The 20,158-nt window shown below is 35.7% G+C and overlaps 1 protein-coding gene across 6 annotated transcripts; it reads left to right on the top strand.

Annotated features, from left to right (window-relative positions):
* The first annotated feature begins 2,745 nt into the window (after positions 1-2,745).
* Positions 2,746-19,212, top strand: LSD1 (LSD1 zinc finger family protein). 6 transcript variants are annotated; one of them, XM_011622493.3, is made up of 8 exons: positions 2,746-3,044; positions 8,917-8,979; positions 9,108-9,221; positions 13,851-13,964; positions 14,351-14,460; positions 18,220-18,297; positions 18,593-18,664; positions 18,853-19,212. In XM_011622493.3, the coding sequence occupies exons 3-8, from the start codon at positions 9,110-9,112 to the stop codon at positions 18,892-18,894; spliced, it is 528 nt and encodes a 175-aa protein (XP_011620795.1). In that variant the 5' UTR covers positions 2,746-3,044; positions 8,917-8,979; positions 9,108-9,109; the 3' UTR covers positions 18,895-19,212. The 6 variants fall into 6 exon arrangements, with proteins under 6 accessions (XP_011620795.1, XP_011620796.1, XP_006836398.1 ...); XM_011622494.3 differs by having other exon boundaries at positions 9,105-9,221; XM_088857216.1 differs by lacking the exon at positions 2,746-3,044 and adding an exon at positions 8,605-8,776.
* The last annotated feature ends 946 nt before the right edge of the window (positions 19,213-20,158 follow it).

Below are 20,158 nucleotides of genomic sequence, written 5' to 3'. Positions count from 1 at the left end.
CCACTATACGCGTTCTCTCCATCTTGTCATGATTTCTAAATTTTTTTTTCATGAAAACAACTTTTCTAAAAACATAATTTCATGTAGAGCACAAATATTATCTTTATACATAAGCATATTTTACATCAACTCCCTCGGACCTGCTTAGGTCTTCACATTCAACCACATAAGAATCTTATTTTCGAAAGAAATTTTTTTCAATTTTAAGTTTTTTAACACTTGGATCTCGTCCTCCAAAAATTGGACGCTTGCTGTTCAATTTTGATACATATTTTCTTTCAAATGTATAGAGAGTGGCATTTGGATTTTTTTTTTATCGAGGTTAGTCAAGAGGCTACATCCCCAAAATTTGGATCCTAAAATTACTTTTAGATTGGGTTTTACTGGAGGGAGTAAATGTTATTCCTCAGGTGTATGAAATCTTTTGGTTTTCATAATTACCTAACCATCAAACAAGAACATAATTAATAAGAAAAGCATTTCTTTTGTGTGTGGTACTTGTCTGAATTTCTACAAAAATCCAATTTCTCTGAAATTCTCTGAGTAATCAACCATCTTTCAATAATTTTGTAATTAAGCAACCACTAGCCAATAACATATTCTTACAAATGCGTATCTTCTTGTTTGATAACTTGTCTGAAATACTTTGTCAAATTCTTTTGTTTGATAACATGTTAGGAACCTGCGTTTTTTTGGCAAATCTCAATAGTAATATGTGTTTAACCATGGTTAAGATAATTTAACAATTAGGGATTGGATAAACATAAACAATTTGTTTATTTGATATCAGTCATATGAACAGAGTTAAAATGAATGTGTGTGTGGAATATTTCTATTTGAAGGGAATTTTCCAATTTGGTATAAAGAGCAAGGACATGCACTTCTACTGCTTGTACGACTATTGAATTGCCCTAACACCCTCGATTTTTGTGGTCTTTTTTTACTAAAAGTAAATGGTCTTATTTATATGTGTTTCTTTATTTTTTAAGTTACATGTGTCGTGTACAGGCCCGGTCAAACAATTTATTCCTAGGATTCTGGAATTTTTTAATCAAATAAATGCTTGTTTGAGTTTATTGATGTGTGAAAACTATTTCAACCACGAAACCTTTTTGAGTTTGAACAACATGAAATGTAAATGGTCGTGTAGACCCCTGACCATTTCTTGCTTTATTTTGAAGAATAGAGGAACATATTAGACCGTTTACTTTTATTTAATTTGAAATATGTATTAGGCATTTTCATTTTAATTTTTTTATGTACATATGTTATTTGTTGTTCAGTCCAAACCACTTCTTAATTATCACAGGTTTTCCTTCTTGTTGTATTGAATTTTAAGGATATCTCATGATTTTATTTTAAAATAAATGTGTTTGGTACAACTATCAAGACCGGATCGTAGCGACCAGTTGGTCTAGTGACCCATGAGTTGGTTAGTTTGCTCACTAGCAAAACTCAGGTTTGATAAAAAATTTGACAATTAGATCAATTGGTTTTGAGAAATTAACTAAACATAATTTGACACGGTTTGATATAATATGTTTCGTACTTTGAAACTATAATTCATATTTTAAATTTTGAAAATCCGATTTTGATTGAATCATACCCCCACAAAGTTTGGTTTTTATTACACTAGTATTTCGATAGGTGTAGAATATCTAAGAAATTTTAATAGTTTCCACAAAATAGTATGCAATAGTAATTCAATTTGTGGTTATTACTATTATCATCATCATCATCAACATCATTATCTTAGTCTTATTCCAACTACTTAGGATCAACTACATAAATTATTATATTTAATTGAAAAAAAGTATTTTTTTAGGGGAAGTTTTATAAAACCACACCTCAAATATCATCTACTTAGAGTAGATTATTCACCTTAATTTAAGCACTATACTTTTCATACTTGTAAGGACATGCACATTTTGTGTGAAATCAACTCGTAATATTTAGGGAAAGTTCTCATGATAATAAGGGGTCATAGAAAAGAATAATGGCATATATTTACCTAATAACAAAGGCAAAATTTTTTATAAGATGATAACATTTCATGTACAAGTGAAGCTGTAGTAATTTATATCGTCCATTTTAACTTCACACTGATTTAAAAGACATTTTAGATTTTGATCGACATACTAAATATAGATAAGGCTATTTAAAGACATTTTGATATACATAAATTAAATCTATTTGGCTGGTGATGTGCTCTAAAAAAAAAAACCTTGTGCCTGCGCTAAATGTTGCTGGCTAGGCTAGTCCAAGGCCAAAGCCAAGACCCTTCAGCTCGTTCGGATCTAGATTCACACGCACCACCCTTCAGCTCGTTCGAAGCTAGATTGATATGCACCACCCTTACAGCTCGTTCTGATCTAGATTGACATGCGCCACCCTTCGGCCCGTTTGGATCTAGATTGACATGCACCAGGCTGCCCCAACCTATACATGAGCCTTTTGTCAAAGTGGATGGTGCAAAACACACCGATCTTACTTCGTAAAAGAAAGAAAAAAGAAAAAAAAAAAAAAAAAAAAAAAAAAAAAAAAAAACCCTCTAAGCCCAATTTTCAAACATTAGGCTTACAACAGATATTCAAATGAAAATTAGGGTGCTTAATCGATGTGCTAGAGTCAGATGACGTCACCAAACTATTTATAATTACATCGTTTAAGCTTTAAAGAAGAAACGTTTGTTTCGAACTCACGAAATTTAATATATATTTTTTATTTTTATATACTATTATCTTCGTTCGTTTATCCCTAATTTTGATAGATAATTAAAATCTCTTGCCCTTTCCAGTCTCGTCATAAAATACGCAAAAAAAAATCTTCCGATTTTGATTTTTTTCCTCTTTTGAATTCAACGAGGGCCATTTCTTTAATTCTCCGTGAAAATCCAGGGTTTCGATCTAGTTTCCCCAATTATTCGTTGAGATTCTAACTCGGCAGAATTCGTGAAATTTCGGTGAGAATCGCAAAAATTTGGCTGGAATTTCCATTATTTGGGTGAAGATCCTTGTTGCTCTGGTTTTCCGGCCATTATAGAGGTAAATCCCTTGAGTTTTGTGTTAAGTTTACAGTTTCTAGGATTTTTATGGTGGTTAATTTGTTGTTTTTGCGTTCTGTTGCATCTCGTACTTTTGGATTATTGGAATTCATAGTTTCAGCGGAGACAGCATTGAAGGGAAAAATCATGGAGAATATGTACTATTGGCAAAAACTAGTGCATTGTATAATTTGTCTCGGTTATCAGAGCTATTTTCGGTATTTAGTTTCTAAAGTTTGCAAAAATCTGCAATTTTTCGAGCTACGGATAGTAACCTGTTTTGCCGTATTTGGTATTTTGCGTACTTCTTATTCAAGTCATTGTCTGTGTTTTTATGCTTGTTCTTTGCTCTTAGGTGATACAGTAGTTTTCTTGAAGATGACACTGGCTTGATAGCGTTATGGATCCATTTTTCTTGTGCTTTTACTTCTCAATCCATTTCTGATATTTTGATCGTTCATTATGAAAAGGGAACCATGTTCTATTGTTATTATAGCTGAATCTTATGAGAAAATTGCCAAATTGTCTGCTTGTGGTGTGAAAATGTACTGCAAAGGACGCACAAACATAGATGCCTGAAGACATAATTTACTTATTCACTCACCTGTTTATGTATATGATATATTGGGATTCAAGTGCGACTTGGATGGTGGTTCTTGATATCCTTGATTTGATTGTCCATTGTGTCATCACCCCATATTTAACAAGAACTAGTAAATTTCGCTAAAATCATAAGTGTTGGTCGATAAACTGGCTCATTATGGGGAACCAATTTTGGATTCTCGATTTTTTTAATACCAACTAAATGAAATTGTTGCCAAATGCTATGGCCCTTAAGTATGAAGGATGTATATATTTTAAAGTTGGATTTGTTGCTTTTGAGGTTCTGAACAACAGTTAGAGAAATGGATAGGTGGTCTTGATTGATGAATTTGATCAAGAAAAGGCATTTCTCTACGTGGGTTGGATTTTTATTTTATCTTTCTACATGCTTGAGTGATGACTTGGATTAGCATATTTAGCTCTTTTATAAAGCTTCTTTCTTGTCCCATGACCCTCTAAAATGATAATGCGGTATGCCGAAAAGAGGCACAATTCGTGTCCTAGCCCCTTTAAACCATCTTAACACAAACCGGCATTCAAGATCCTTGCAGTCTTAAGGACGGTCTGTATGGCAGTGGACCCCTTGATCAGGTCGCTATTTAGTGGTTGCCATCTGGACTTGCACCTTTTAAGGTGAAGATTCTATCCTTTGCTGTCAAATGCTTGAGCCTTATTCAATTTGTTACTTTCTTTCTCATTGCTTCTCAAGAATGTGGCATCGGCAAACATAGTAGAAGAGGTTCTGTAGAGGCTTGCTATGGGCATGATTCAATAAATAGAAGTCCGCTATGATGCTGAGATCGGACTTTTAAATTAGATGGCCTATACAATGTGTCTCTTTTTCTTTGGATTCTTAGCGTGTTGGTTTGCTTTCCCCTTTAAACCTGATGGCAGGACTAGTTTAAAGTGGTCGCTAATAGGTCTGTAGATCTACTGGATCCACACACAGTACCCCGCGAGAATGAGGAGTATCTATTTTGATTCCTTATCGACTAATTTATTGCATTGCAAGTGGTCCTTGGGCATTAAGATGCCATACTGATGGAATGGCTTCTCGACTTGAGATCACATTTTGATGAGTCTTGAGTTACCTTGATTCAGTGACTAGAACTCTACGTAAAGGATGGTGCTAGAAAATCTTAACTACTATGTCTAGTTATATGAGATTTATCTGCCTTTGGCCAATCTGGACCTCAAAAGGGAATTAGATGAATTTTACCCCTTTGTGCATTTCGCTTGAGATATGCTGTCTAATGGAAGATTTTATCATGCATATTTCTATCTGTTGTTCTTTGTTTTTGGCCTGTCTAAGATTCATTTAGTGCCCTGAAGAATCTCAAAAGTGTCTAAGAAAGAAGCTCAAAAGTGGGGGAATGTAGAAATTAAAAGAGCTGATTTTGAAAACCATTGGATCTCCCTAGCCGTTGTAGATTAGCAAAGAAAACAAGATATGCAGCCTGGACCCCCCAGTGGAGGAGGCTGTGAAAAATTAAATTTTGGGAGGAGTCCTTGGGGCAGCCAGGTCCATCTGGTTTTTGGGGGATCATAACGGGTAAATTTTATTAATTTTTTGAAGCCTTATATCCAATTGTGATTCAAATCAAGCCATTGACTGACATGAGATTCCTGGATGACAACTGTTAGAAGGTAGCAATTGGAGGAAATAGTGTGATGTTGTGGGGAACCAACCAAAGCGAATGCCCATGGCATCCCCATAATTCTCTAATTTTTTTTCCTATCATTTGCAACCTTTTAATAACATTTAAGCTAGTGTATAAAAAAAGGCTGGCCCACCGCCTAAGTGCCCAAGGGTTCCTGTGCCGCCTCGCCTAGGCCTCGGCAAGGGTGTTTGGGCGCCAGTTCTTGGGCACCCGCTTAACACCTAGCCCTTGGCCACCCCAGGCGGGAGTAATAAGTTTGTCTCTGAGGGCATTTAGGGTCTTTTGACGCATGAAAAAGGGAGAAAATGATTTTTTTGGGGTATTCTAAACTCCCCAAAGTGAAAAAACTCAAGTCCTAAACCCTAAAAGGCGAATGTGGATGTTGATTAAATTATTGAATTGAAGAATTGAAGATCTCCTATTTTTTTTCTTGGGCAATGATTTCATGCAACGGTTGTATCATAGTATGATGCAACCACAATTCTAGAAAACCATGTTTGTGGTATTTGTATGACTCAAAATTTTGCACACACACTCTCTCCATCTCAATAATCAAGCCAAAAAAAAAAAAATTCAATTTGAACCCCTAGATATTGTCAAAATGAATTCACCTCCAACAACGAATCTAGACCATTCATTTGGTGAATTTTAAGATATTATCCTCTAGAAACTCAAAATCATTTTTTTGTTTTTTGACATTGTTCATCTAATGATAATAAAGCCATCTAAAAAAGTTGGAAAAGAAAAAATACCTCTAAGGGCTAGATCTAAGCATCTTGTCAAAATGAAAGGCCTATGTTAATTGAGCTAAAAAAATACTTTCTAGGTTAGGTTTTCAAATTTTCTTTTTTGTGATTGTTCATTAGAGTGAAAAGCGTATATATTTTAAATTTTGGATCAAACAAATGGCCCTAACATTATTTTTGAAGATGGTGCATCATGCTATGATACAACTGTTGCATGAAATCATTGCCCTTTTTTCTTTTGTGTTGCATCTTATCTTTTATGAATTGAGTTCCACATAACCATTCACTTTTGGTACAAGGAGGTCATAATCACTCTTAGCCATTGGATCTGAAGTGTATCACAACATTTGAGAAATTTTATTTTGTACTTTGTGCCCACTCATTGACACATCTTCAACCACCCGATTTCACATCTAGCAATCGTGAACATTTGTGACCTCCTTATACCAAAAGTAAATGTTCTTATGGCATATACATTTCTTATCTTTTATACTACATCATTTTGTATTGGTCTTATTGAAGACTCGGATTCTATGTGTGTGATGATTATAGGAACTATGAATTGTGGACTATACCACTATGGAGTATGGACCCTAACAAGCTAGGATAGTAGGTGAAATAATGGGAACATTTGGGTCCATTGCCTCTTTTTATCCATACCAATGGCACATTGGGCTTGAAGTATACTGAGACCTTTGAAGTGAGATGATTTTTGATTCACTACCTCTTTTTTTATCAATAGTCCTAGATTTAATTTGCAAATCAATAGGGGATGGAGGACGGTGGCAATTATACAATCGCTGAAACCTTCCAAGTGAATGATAGATGGTTTGTGAAAGGCTTCGGAGAAAAACCTTAAACTGATTATTTTTTTTGTAATTTCTTTATCTGCATATTTGTTTAGTTTGAAAGTGCTTGCTTAGTTTAACCATGATACTTTTGGTAGAGGGAGGAGGTGGGCATTGGGTTTTGCTAGAGTGGGATTAAGTATGTGCAACCTATTGCTGGGGAGTGGCCACCATGTTGATCACAATGATATCCATGAAGAAGTCTTTATTTTTCTAGTTTGTCATATTAGGTATGGAAAAACTGATTGATGTGAGAGCCCTGGGGTGAATAAATAATAAAAGCTAAAACTAGAACATTTTTTGGCTTACTTTGAAATGATTATCAGAAGATAATGGTTGTTCAAGGATCCCTTAATACATTATATCAGATATCAATGAAAATTAAGAATGGCTTTAAAAAGCACTCATCTTTTGACGTATTTAATACCAAACTAACTGCAGGATCAAGCCTATCAGTTAAAAAATAATTATGGAGGATAATTCCTCATGTATGGATGACATTTAGGGTGCAGCAGTTAGTATATATAACCTAGTTAGGATGTTGATAAAAAGGAAGAAAAAAACAAACTGGTTGTTGGAGTATAAGAGCCATCATGATATAAATAACATATGCTAGAAAGACCAGGACGGAAATAGATATTACCACTCCATTCAATGATCAATTGGAGTTGGTGCCATCTTGGTTGGGATGCAAGGAAGAAACAGTCTCAGGCATGTAACTTGTCCTTTCTGTGTTTCAGTAATCTTAAAAAGAGCATTTGCGACCTTGTCATGGACAAGTGCAAGAGGAAAATTGGCCAATAGAAGAGTCAGTTTTCATCCTTTCGGGGCACAAGGACACTCATGAAGCAACTTAGAGCAACAGTCTGGTAATTAGGTCTACTTTCTGTCTCTTTTTTATGTTATGGCTAGTGTTGGTCTAGAAGCTTTAAAAGGATTCAAAGAGAATTCTATAAAAATAAGCATTCTAAGGGGCGTAAGTTCCATTTAGCCAAGTGGAGGGGTGTTAGTAGGCTGATGTTGATAGGGGGTCAGTTCTAGTGATTAGAAGTATTAGAGTTGTTAATAAAGCATTATTGGGAGAGCAGGGTATTTGTGGTTGTATGTGGATTATTCAAGTCTTTGAGACTTGGGAGTTAATGTTGGTTGTAGTAGGATGATCAGTGTTCGGATATTTGGGTAGGGTACGGTACTCTTGCATGCGGGGTGTGGCATTAGTAGGACTAATGTTTAAAGGATTACGTTTGAGGTTGGGGATGGAAGTGGGGTTCAGTTCTCTGAATGACTTTTAGTGTTGGAAGCTTCCTTTCAGGAAAAAGTCCTACATCTAGATCATAAAATAGACGGACATTGAAATTTGATGTTCATTTTCTAGGTGATAATTCTTGTCGTAAAAAATTTAAGCAATGAACTTATCTTCCAAAAAATACTTGGATGTGTGTTATTTTGGATGGAATTTGCTCATGGATAAAATCTAGATATAATTGGATAGATTGACGTATTATAATCTCCTTTAGATAAAATAGTGAGAGGGCTAATTTTTATTTTGCTACATGAAATCGAGGCTGTAAAAGTTGCAAGATGCTACCACGATGGTTTTTGCTTGTTGTACCTGGGCCACTACTTGGTTGAAGTGGTTTAGGACACTAGGGAGGGGCAGCATTCTAAACTTCCCATCTATCAAAATATGCTTTGTGCAATAGTTCTTTATTTGCTTATCTGGTTTCTTCAGGATTTTCTTGATACAGTTAATCCTTATAGGCTTTTTGCTTTACATGTTCTCTTAGGTGCTTATGTTCTGTTAATAATCCTGAGGCTCTGCATCTGGTACTCCGTGCCTTCTTGATGCATGAATCTTTTTGAGTAGCTATATGGGTATGAGGAATACATTGTTGGTGATTGTTATCTCTCTTCTTTGAAGTTTGTTGCAATAATTATATAACTAGACATAAATACTTTCCCTTTAAAAATGGGTTATTGTTCATGAGTGAAATTTATTTATATGTGAATGACAGGATTTAAGAAGTATTCTGTGCAGTTAACTCTCTGTTGTGTGGGTGGTTAATTCCTCTTGGAAGGTTCAATAATATTAATTCTTTTATCCAGTTTACACCTACATTGTTTTCCTTTTTTTTTTCTTTTTTTTTTTTTCCTTTTCATTTTACATGTTTATCAGGCTAAAATATGTGTATGTATACAATAGCAGGTATGCAGAGCCAGCTTGTTTGCAGTGGATGTAGAAGCACTCTTCTTTATCCTCGAGGAGCAACTAATGTGTGCTGTGCAGTATGCAATACGATAACCCCTGCTCCACCACCTGGTCAGCCCTTTTTGTTTCCCTACATCGCCTTGCTATTTCATTGCCCAAGCATATATATATATATATTTATCTCTTGATGTTCATGGTTTCTATGATGAGCAAATAAATCTCTATGGATTTTAATAAAACACTGATTATCGTGTATGACGAAGTCTGTTGTGCTCCTCTAAAGTTGGATTTAAGATCCCCTGTTGTTTAATGTGTTTGTAAGATTGTGGTGACATCTTTTACTTCTTTTCAAATAATTATCTTTGATTGTTTATGTTTAATAAGGAATATACAGGCACTTTTTGTTACTTGATATGGATACTAACAAATTTATTGATATGATAAAATATACTAGCAATTTGAAAACTGAAAATATAATTTATACGGGAGACTACTTATCGAAAGATGATAAAATTACATGGGAGATAGTGATATGGATAAGGGTTTGAGTAGTTTGAGCAGTGTTCAAACCCCATCCATGGTAACTGTGAGTAGATGCTTTCCAAAGTTCCAAACTTGAGCCCACTCGCCCAGTCAAATATCTTACTTGGAAATGCTCATTGAGCTTTTTTATTTGTTCTGTTAAAAAAGAAAGAAAGAAAGAATAGAAGGTGGTTTAATTGGGAAATGAACCCAGCTTGTCCCCTATGTCATGCTACACGAGTAGCATGCTGGAGTGAACCATTTTAATGTCATAATGTGTGTGTGTGTGTGTGTGTGTAAGGTTGAACATTTTAAGTTGTGAGATCATAGCCACATCTTGAGTTTCCATTTGTAAAATTTGATCTCTGGATGAGACGATTTGACCAGGCGAGTTTTCCTGAATTGAAACGAGTTTTGTCTCAGTCGAACGTTGAAGATTGAAATGTTGCATAAGTTTTACTAATACTATTTGCCTGTATCCACCTTGTTTTTCTTGTAAATAAGTTTGACTCGGGTAACAGTATATTATTGTCTTAAAACTCATTATAAATGTTATTTTTAAAATGTCGGAGCTTGTAACATAGGAAACCTTTTGACAATTTTTTATTTTTTTTAATATAACTTTTGACAGTTTATCTGCTTATCCATTTGACTGTTTCATCATCATCATTATCCAATCTTGATCCCAATTATTTGGGATCGGCTACATGAATCATGTTCTTCCATTCTTCCCTATATCTATTTTACTGTTTGTTGTTGTAAAATTGTTTTACATTGAATTTATGAACATACATGAAAAAGCAATTAGAAGATATTCCTTTGACTGATAGAGAGGAACAATATGGCTAAGGACCTAGAGTTCAGAACCTCCTAAAGACCTCATTTTGAAAACCTAGAAAGTAGCTGTGTTTTTTTTTTAGGCACTAAAATTGTCACTTTGTTTTCTTATTCACATTCCTTTTTGGGATACAATTAATAACGCAAGAATTTTGTTTGGTATGGGTTCCCTTTACCAGGCATACTAGTTTCAGATATTGTAGACAATTATTTGAGGGACTTCTTGTGATAATTGTACCACTATCTAGAAAATGTGTGCAAACCTAGAATAGAACAAAATGTGTGTAAAACCTACAACATAAACCCATCATATACGTTTGATTATACCAGTGTCTACAAAATGTGTATAGCATAATAGTCTGCCATCCCATATCCTCAATGTCTCACCAGCGGATTTCCTAGATGAACATCTACCTACTTCCGGTTTTTGGCTCTTGGATCAAGTCCATGTCCCCTCTAGTCACCTCCAACCTCTTACCTAGCATTGCCCATGTCCTGTAACATTCACTAAAATGTCTTTGCGTTAGTTAAGGTTCCCCTACCTTCCCACTATCTACTGCCAGTGCACATAATCAAATGTTCTCAAATGCACTTACAAGAATATGTGCAGAAGATTCTCTTTGTTCTAAATATTTATTCCATCCAACGTTTTAAAAAAACGGAGTGGTGACCTGAATCGGCCCCACTAAAACCTAGGTCGTATCGGAAATCCGGATCGGAGAATCATGAAAATTTCTCAGAAATCTACCTTTTTAGGTTTCTAAAAGAAAAAAATGGTATTGCATTATGGTTTTTCATTATTTTAACGAGAATATGTAAATACTGTGAATCTCCGTGGGGGAAGGGGGGGGGGGAGAGAGATTTAAAGGAGATCACTTTAATTTTCAATTTTTTGTGAAGGATGGATAAAATATGCATTTTAATTTTAAAAGAGAGCATTAGATTACGGAATATTTTTGAGATAAAACCCAACCAACCAACAAAGAAAAGTTGAATTTTGTAGTTACCACATAATACAGAGAGAGAGAGAGAGAGAGAGAGAGAGAGAGAGAGAGAGAGAGAGAGAGAGATTCACAATAATATTGATGGGAAGTGCAACGAGCCATCTTGAAATTTTACCAACATGAGAGAGTTGAAAATTATGGCCTGAAAAGTGGCTATGAATGAGTCTTTCTCTCTCTCTCCCTCTATCTACGTTATGCTATAATATTTGCATAAACGCGTTTCTACTTGTCTTAGTTTAGAGGAGAAAAGATGGCAAGGCTACTAAGTTTAGTCCCACATCGGTAAGTGGGTGTAGGATTTGGGATGCTGAGACTTATAAAAAGGAGGTACAAGATGTTTTCTTCACTTGATCGGCAGGCTGCTCCTTGTTATGAGTTCAGTGTGGGGCCCCTCACAAAGATGTGGCCCCCGGTGCATTAAAAAAAAAAAAAGACATAAGAAAGGATGTTAAAAAGGCATTTTCAAGAAATAAAAGAAATTCTTTTACCATTAAAAAAAAGGTGGGCTGTTTAAGGATAGAACTGGCCGGTTCTGTTTTGGCAGAATCAGCCGGTTCTTGACAGGAGTGGCCAGTTTTTGATAGAATCGGCTGATTCATGGGGGTAAATAATCAGCCGGTTCTTGATATGTGGCGAGAACCAGACTGGCCGTGTCGATTTTTATCTGGATCATAGATGGTTAAAACCCTGTTTCCATCCATTTTGGAATAGCAACCCTTGCATTCCGGCCTACCCCTTCGGGAGTATTGTTGCGTCCTTGAATTACTAAGTCATTTTATTGCGTTGTCTTGCACCAAGACATGGATAAGTTCTGAATGCCTTAAAGATAGCATCAAAGTTGGCGAATGCTCGAAACACTTTGAAGTTGAATGTCAGATTGTTTTATTATTATCATCATTTTTGTTTAGTTTCACTCTCCCTTTGTTGAGGCAGTCCTCAAAAACCAGGACTGGCATCGGGACTCAGCTAGCACCCTGAGCGAGTCAGCTCAACAATTCCAGCCCAAGTCCCTAAAAAAGCTAAAATCCCTAATGATTTGGAAAAATTCAGGAAAAATAGAAAATAGTAAAAAAGGTATACCAAATGAAAAATGATTAAAAGCTCATTTCCATATGTACATAGGGTCGCTTCGATTTGTTTGGCATACACTCTATTGTCAAAATCTTGCAAATCCGAGATTTTTGACTGTTTTGCGAAATCTAAGCTTTGGATTCTATCAATGTTCAAGAAAACGGACACTGCCGCCTAGGCGTTTTGGATTCCTTGTCGCCTAGGTGCCCAGAGACAGGGTGCCCTCACCAACCCCCCCCCTCCGTCAGAGACATTGTGCCCGACTGTTCCTTGTATATGTAAATCTTGACCCTTTAATGGAGAACTCATTTATTTGTTTGTTTGGTAGTCTAACAACATGAGAGATCATAGTTCGGGGTCTACATCAACTATTATATATGCTGTACAGTTTTAAAACTTCTTAAGACCTCTTAATTCTGATAAGTTTGTAGGTGATCATCACTCTCCGTCTAATACTCTTACAGTTTCATAAATTTTTCCTGAGCACCTTATGAGTGGTTGTAGCAGCACTCAGCAATGTCAGATGTTGCATTGGTAAATGCTGTTATGACCAGTCGTCAGGGGCTAGATAAGGGGGAAAAAAGAGAGGTATGGTGCTGAGATATCTAAACACTTAAAATGTGTCACTAACTCATGATCGGTGAGTGTAGTCATACTTGTCAATCAAGTTAGCTTGGGAACAACAGATGTTGCATGTCCATTTGGAGAGTTACCCATGTCTATGCAACATCCGCTTTTCCCAAGCTAACTTGATTGACAAGATTGAGTACCCTTACTGATCACAAGTTAGAGATGCATTTAGGTGTTTAAATATCTTAACACCATACGTTTTTTATTTCTTTTCTGGTCTAGCCAGTTATTTACTATTCCAGTTTTCTTTTTTGTCATCTGACATTAATTTGTATCTCCATTAAAGAGTTAAGGTCAGAGCTATGCTGGCGGTTCAAGCCAGTTATTTTCTAATCCAGTTTTGCTTTTTTAGAACTCTCCTAATGGAACTGAATTTTTCCAGTGTCTTGCATTAAAAGCATCCATCAATTGACTTTATAGTGATTTCTTATCCAAACCAAAAAGGAAAACGAGTAAGTGAGGTGACTCAATGTCATTGCTATGTTGGACATTACAAGGTTCTTGGATAATTGTTCTTAATACTGTTGTGGAACCATTCTACCATTATCTTTAGATGCTTTTTTTCTTCAACTGGTTGCTTCTCTGTGGTTTCTCATGCCATAAGAATTTGGTATTCACTTCCCAAAAAAAAAAAAAAGGTGGAAATATCTTGTGTTTAACTTGTTAGAATATCCAGGGATGGAAATGGCTCAGCTTATTTGTGGGGGTTGTCGTAAACTGCTTATGTATACTCGTGGAGCATCTAGTGTTCGATGCTCATGCTGTCATACAATAAATATTGCACGAGAAGGTACAAGTTCTGCTATATTCTTATTCTTTTGAAGTCAAAACAATGATGTCTGCATGTGCTATAGTTTTACTATATGCACTTTTGTGGTGAACAAATCTCTCTCTCTCTCTCTCTCTCTCTATATATATATATATATATATATATATATATATATATATGTATATATAATAATATATATAAATGGGTGCCATATCCATGCTGGATACTTAAAAAAATGTCCATGTTGGATATTTCAAGAATGAATGTCGGATGACAAAAATTAGTAACCTAGCTGTAAATGGCATCATAGCTCTCTCTCTCTCTCCACTTCTTTCCTTTTCCCTTTCTTTTCCTTCTCGACTTGTTCGGTTTTGCTGATTATGAAAAATTTAATGCGTATCAAGCAGCTTATCCTGTTGCTCATGTGAGCTGTGGGAGGTGTCATGTAACTCTTATGTACCCCTATGGATCGCCTTCAGTCAAATGTGCAGTATGTCAATATGTTACAAATGTTGGGGTAAGTGATGCTTCTATAATTGTCTTCCTCTCTCTCTCTCTCTCTCTCTCTCAATATATATTGCCTTGAGTGTGTGTTTGTGGGTCACTAGAGGCAATCCTAGCCCTTCAATTTGATTCCTCAAAACCTCCTAAAATTTCTGTGTAAGCCAATTCCAATAGTCTTAGTAACAAATCTCAACTATCTTCTTATACAAAGACACTTTTCTCCAGTTCGCCGGACAGCTCAAATGCCTTCTATAAATATGTGCATGCAATATGTCTTTCTTATAGTTCTTGTGTGCATATTATTCGCCTGAATATCAAACACCTCCCAGAGTTTATACTTGCACTCTTTCTTCTTTAATTCTATTTCTTTAGTTATTTTTTCTCTTTCCTTATTTCCATGAAAACCTATGTTGCAGAATAAAAGACTTTCTTATATATTGGGTAGTTTCTTTCTTAACAACTCTTCTCTGTCATGTCCTCTTTTATAAGAGTTTCTCTATACGCTTTATTGCTAGAAAGATTCTCTCCCTCTTCCAGGCTTCGGAATAGTATAAGCCCAATGACCCAAATTGAAGGATCCATAAATGAACAATCACCTTTTTGTGTTAATTTTTTTTATATCTTTGTTTCCAAAATATGGTTTGCACACGTTTGCGCCTCTATTAGGCCCTCCAAATAAAGATAAGAAATGGATGGGCTAGAAAATTGTTGGCCAAAGTGCATTTGCCTTCTGCACTTCTCGACTGTGACCACCCCCTCTCCTTTAGTCTAGTCCATTGGGCTTATGCTGTAAAAAGACCTAGGTGATGTTTTTTGGGGGTCGGATATTTGCAGCCAAATGTGGCACCCATTTTAAGGAGTGGGGCTGTAGAAGGTAGTTAGAGAGAGGAGATGAAGAAGAAAAGCATTGGAGACTGAAGTGGTGTATTGGGGCGAGAGTGAGACAAAAAGGAGAAAGAGCTTTGAAAGAGAGAAAGTTGGGGGAGGTTGAAGGTTGAGCGTGAGGGATGGTTTGGTGAGTTTTGGAGAAGGAAAAGCATTGGAGATTGATGTGCTGTATTTTTTAGAATAGAGAGTCTCGGGCAGTGCATCCGGGGCGCCAAAGCAGGGAAACAATTCCAAGACCTTAAATGCCTATGAACCGCATGACACCATGATGACCAGTTAGGCAAGAGCAAGAGAGAGAGGTATAGAGGGATTCTAGAGAGAGAAAGTTGAGAGTGAGGGTGGTTACAGGTTGAGTGTGAGTGAGGGTTTGGTGAGTTTTGGAGAAGAAAGTCCTTGGAGATTGAAGTGGTGTATTGAGAGAAAGGGAGAGAGGGAATCTAGAGAGAGAGTTTGGGGAGGTTGCAGGTTGACAGTGAGGGAGGGTTTGGTGAGTTTTGGAGAAGGGTAGAGAAAATGGATGATAAACAGTTAATTGACTTTTAACATCAAAACTGAAACCATTTTTCATAGTTTGGCTCCTAATTTAAAAATATTGACTAAGATGCCCTTTAATTTTGTATTAAAAAATTTATGAGTAGGATATTTTATGTAAATTTACTATTCACATTCCTCTCTAAATGTGACTTATTGTTTTTCGAGGGGTGTGAAAGGTAGAATAACCCATATATATATATATATATATATATATATTGAAAAATGTTAAGATTAGCGCACTAGCTCATATGAACATATGAGCCCAACGGCCTAGATTGAATCTGGGCCGATCTGACGGTCATGACTTCATTTCGTGTTTGAACTTTAATTTTTTTTTCTATAAATCCAAGTAACTTGAAATTTTAAGCGTCCATTCTTCTCATCAAGGCGCACCTAATAAAAATATTTAAAAATTAATTCAAAAAAAATAAATTGACCAAAATATCTTCGAAACTTTTCAGGGGTATTTTGGTGAATTTATTTTTCGCAAATTATTTTTTTGATATTTTTATTAGATTCTCTTATTTTTGAAGAATACACACCTCTTTGGATTTGTAGAAAAAATTAAAATACACACCTAAAATATATATATATATATATATATATATAAAATTTCAACTCTGGAGGGATGTTCTAGAATCTAAATGTTTTACAAAGACAAAGACAGAATATATGGAATACAAGTGTAGTAAGGAAAAGGTTTATATAAGGTTGCAACTTTAAAATGTAGAACTACAGATGCACCTTAAAAATCGATTGGAAAAAGTTGTTTTAATGTTGAAAAACCCTCTAATTGATCATCTCAACTTCGAGATGTATGACTATGGAAAAAAAAAAGATTTCAAGTCTTAGAAATAGTGCATCTTAATTATCTAGACTGTCCATTTTCAACATTTTCATATGTTTATAGATCTACTTGATTTTAACCATTTTTAAAGTTTAAAATTTTATAATTAGATAGGAAAATATATTTTGAGATAATGCTAAGAATATTTTACATAACAAATTATATGTTATGATAAAATTTGAAGGTGTGCCTTAATTGGATTGTTTAAGGTTGCAACCTTATGGAAACCACACCCGTGTAGTAATAATAAGAGTAGAGACGAGGAAGTAGTTAAGATTGACGGCCAAAAAATACCAAAAAGAGCGCACGGTCGATATCTTGGGTCTATAATCTAGGAAAATAGAGAGATTGAGGAAGATTTCACACATGGAATTAGAATTAGGTGGGTGAAGTGCAGATGTGCAACTGGAGTTTCATGTGATTGCCGCATACCAATGAAGCTGAAGGGCAAGTTCTATAGGATAACTGTAAGACCGACTTTACTTTATGGGTCGGAATATTGGGTGGTCAAAAAAAAAACATATCCACAGAATGATGTAGCTGAGATAATGATGTTGAGGTAGATGAGTGGCAAGACAAGAAGGGATATAAGTCGAAATAAATACATTCGGGAGAATTTAAGTATGGAACCAATAGACGATAAGATGAGATAAAGTAGACGTAGATGAGCTGGTCATATATGGCGTAGACCCAGTACAACATCTGCTAGGACGTGTGAGTTAGTTCAAGTGGAAGACTCAAAAAGGGTGAGGCGTAAGCCAAAACGGACATGGTTGGAAGTGGTGAGAAAAGATATGAAGACTTATGGCCTTACTAAGGGTATAAGCCTTAATAGAGCAGAATGGTGGACCATGATTCGTGTAGCCGACCTCCAATTAGATGGGAAAAAGCTTTTATGATGATAATATATAGACCCACAATTTGTACGTATTCATGATCTTTGACCAACATATGCATTTTTACACACCATCTCTCTCTCTCATGCTTTAATCCATAAAATATATATATATATATATATATATATATATATATACATATATATATAGGGAATGGATTCTGTCAGCTGCTACAGTGTCAGCCAACAGTCTAGATTGAATCTGGGCTGATTTGACTGTTATTACCTCATTTCGTATTTGAATTTTTATTTTTATTTTCTACAAATCAAATAACTTGAAATTTTAGATGTTCATTCTTGTTATCAAGGCGCACCTAATACAGATATAAAAAAAATCATTCGCGAAATACAAGTGGACCAAAATACCCTAAAAAAGTTTCAGGAGAATTTTGGTCAATTTATATTTTGTGAATTTTTTGTTTTATATTTTATTTGATCCTCCTAGTTTTGAAAAATAGACGCTCCAAATTTCATATAATTTGGATTTATAGAAAGAAAATGAAAATTCAAATACAAAATAAGATCATGACCATTGGATATATATATATATATATATATATATATATATATATGGTATCATCTGATCTCTCTCTCTCTCTCTTTTTCAGATGAGCAACATGCAAGTCCCCATGCCGGTCAATGGTCCGAATGGATATATGCCGGCTCACAGCCCCTCTACTTCAACAGTATGATGTCAAACTTCCTTACATACTTGAACTCACTTGATAATTTGGATTTTATAACAGTAAAAGCTTTCAAGTCAAGCTTTTCTGAAAGTAGCTTTTAAGTTAACTACCCTTCAAAAAACTATTAGTGTATCATCTTAAAGGGGAGAGAGAAGAAACCTGTTAATGCTTCCACTTTCGGGAAAAAAGGAAAATTTTCTTGTAATAATATTGCTTTTTGGTTTACACTATTGAAGAAAAGGAAAAAGAATTAATTCCTTGCAATAATATTGCTCTTTTGTCTTCTATTGTGTAGTCGATGCCACATGCACCCAGCCAAACTGTTGTTGTTGAGAACCCTATGTCAATGGATGATAGTGGCAAATTGGTAATTTCTTTTTTTGTTTTGTAATTTTCTTCGACTTAATGATTGCAGAGTCTTCCTTTTCTTCTAGTTCGAAATTTTCTTTTCTTCATATTGAAATATTCTCTCTTCCCTCCCCCCCCCCCCCCCCACCCCCAACCCCAACCCCAACCCCAACCCCAACCCCCAAACCAAATATCTATGTGATACAGGTGAGCAATATTGTGGTGGGAGTTACTACAGGAAAGAAATGATTGTCAGATGAATGCCCATGTTCATGTTTAAGTGTAAGCTAAGTGATTTCAACTCTGCCCTTGATGAAACTATGCGGAGTTGTTGAAACTCATGGCCTTTAAAGAATCGTATTGTAGAATTTCACACATTACACAGGGCAGTGTGAGAGCATCTTTATGGCCCGTTTTATCTCCTAATGTAGAAATTGGTGATTCTTGTCTCTTTTCTTTTCACTGGCATATCCTATTGTGTTATTGTAAGTACTTTTCTTTTGTCACTGGCATATCCTATTGTGTTATTGTAAGTAAACAATAAAAATATAATTATCTGGTCTTCAATACTTTTCTTATTTGTGGTAGGTGTATGCATGCATGAGCCTTGTGCTTGCATTGCATGGGCACATACGTATCCTCTGCTTGCATTTTTTTCAACACTAAAACATTTCTTTAACCCTTTCATTCTTTACAAGTAGACCAGAAGGTGTATATAGTGCTATACATTTTATATTAGAAAAATCTTTGGGTCAAGATGCCTAAAGTCTATTGACTATGAAAGCTGAATAGTTGACCTCTCCTTTAGCTGGGCTATCTGCTTCCATATTAGCCTCTCTGCAGCAGTAGGTCACTAGGATTTCTCCTTCCTTGCGAAGGTGTCCCTTAGCTCATTAATAATGTGTTAAATCTCCATGGGATATTAGCTCCTTTACGACACTAATTAACTATATCTTGTGAGTCCAGTTCAACCACTTTATGCTCCTCGGACAATTGTAAGAGTTTGAGCCCCTCGAAGAGAGGTTGGTCCTCACACTCATTTGCAGTAGCAACCCCATGAGGTGCTTACCTTCCTTCACAGTCTCTGATGATCCTCTTACTCCTGACCTTCCATGATTTCCATATGAACTTTTATTAAAATTTAGTTTAATGGTGCTTCTTGGGGATGGGGGGGGGGGGTTTCCATTTTTCAATCTGATGGTTCTCTGGATTCTCATTCTATCTAAACTTGCAGATAAGATCTTTCCACCTTATTCGCTGATACTGTTCTCGAACCGAGTATCATTCAGCCATTATAGCCAAAACGATTGCTAAAATTTGCTGTTTTTCAGTTGTCTCATCTTCATGCTTTTCTGTTTCTCTCCCTCCGAACATTCCACATAATCGGTAGGATCAATGACTTTCATATCATGGTCCTATTTCTGGGGATGGGAGGACTCAGCCGCTCCTGAAAGACTCGAGAGATGGATTAAAGTAGTCCTTGTTTGGTAAGTCAGAAAACAGGAGAACACGA

The sequence above is a fragment of the Amborella trichopoda genome, chromosome 2 (assembly GCF_054954075.1).
Source record: "Amborella trichopoda isolate Santa Cruz 75 chromosome 2, AtrichopodaSantaCruz75HAP2 v2.0, whole genome shotgun sequence".
Taxonomy (NCBI): Eukaryota; Viridiplantae; Streptophyta; class Magnoliopsida; order Amborellales; family Amborellaceae; genus Amborella; species Amborella trichopoda.
Note: the sequence above shows the minus strand (reverse complement) of the source record. Positions and strands in the feature narration are given on the sequence as shown.

Coding starts and splice junctions, on each gene's coding strand:
- LSD1 (XM_006836335.4), top strand. CDS start 9,110: ATGCAGAGCCAGCTTGTTTGCAGTGGATGTAGAAGCACTCTTCTTTAT. Junction 13,965..14,350: donor AATAAATATTGCACGAGAAG/GTACAAGTTCTG, acceptor CGTATCAAGCAG/CTTATCCTGTTGCTCATGTG. Junction 18,665..18,852: donor TGGATGATAGTGGCAAATTG/GTAATTTCTTTT, acceptor TATGTGATACAG/GTGAGCAATATTGTGGTGGG.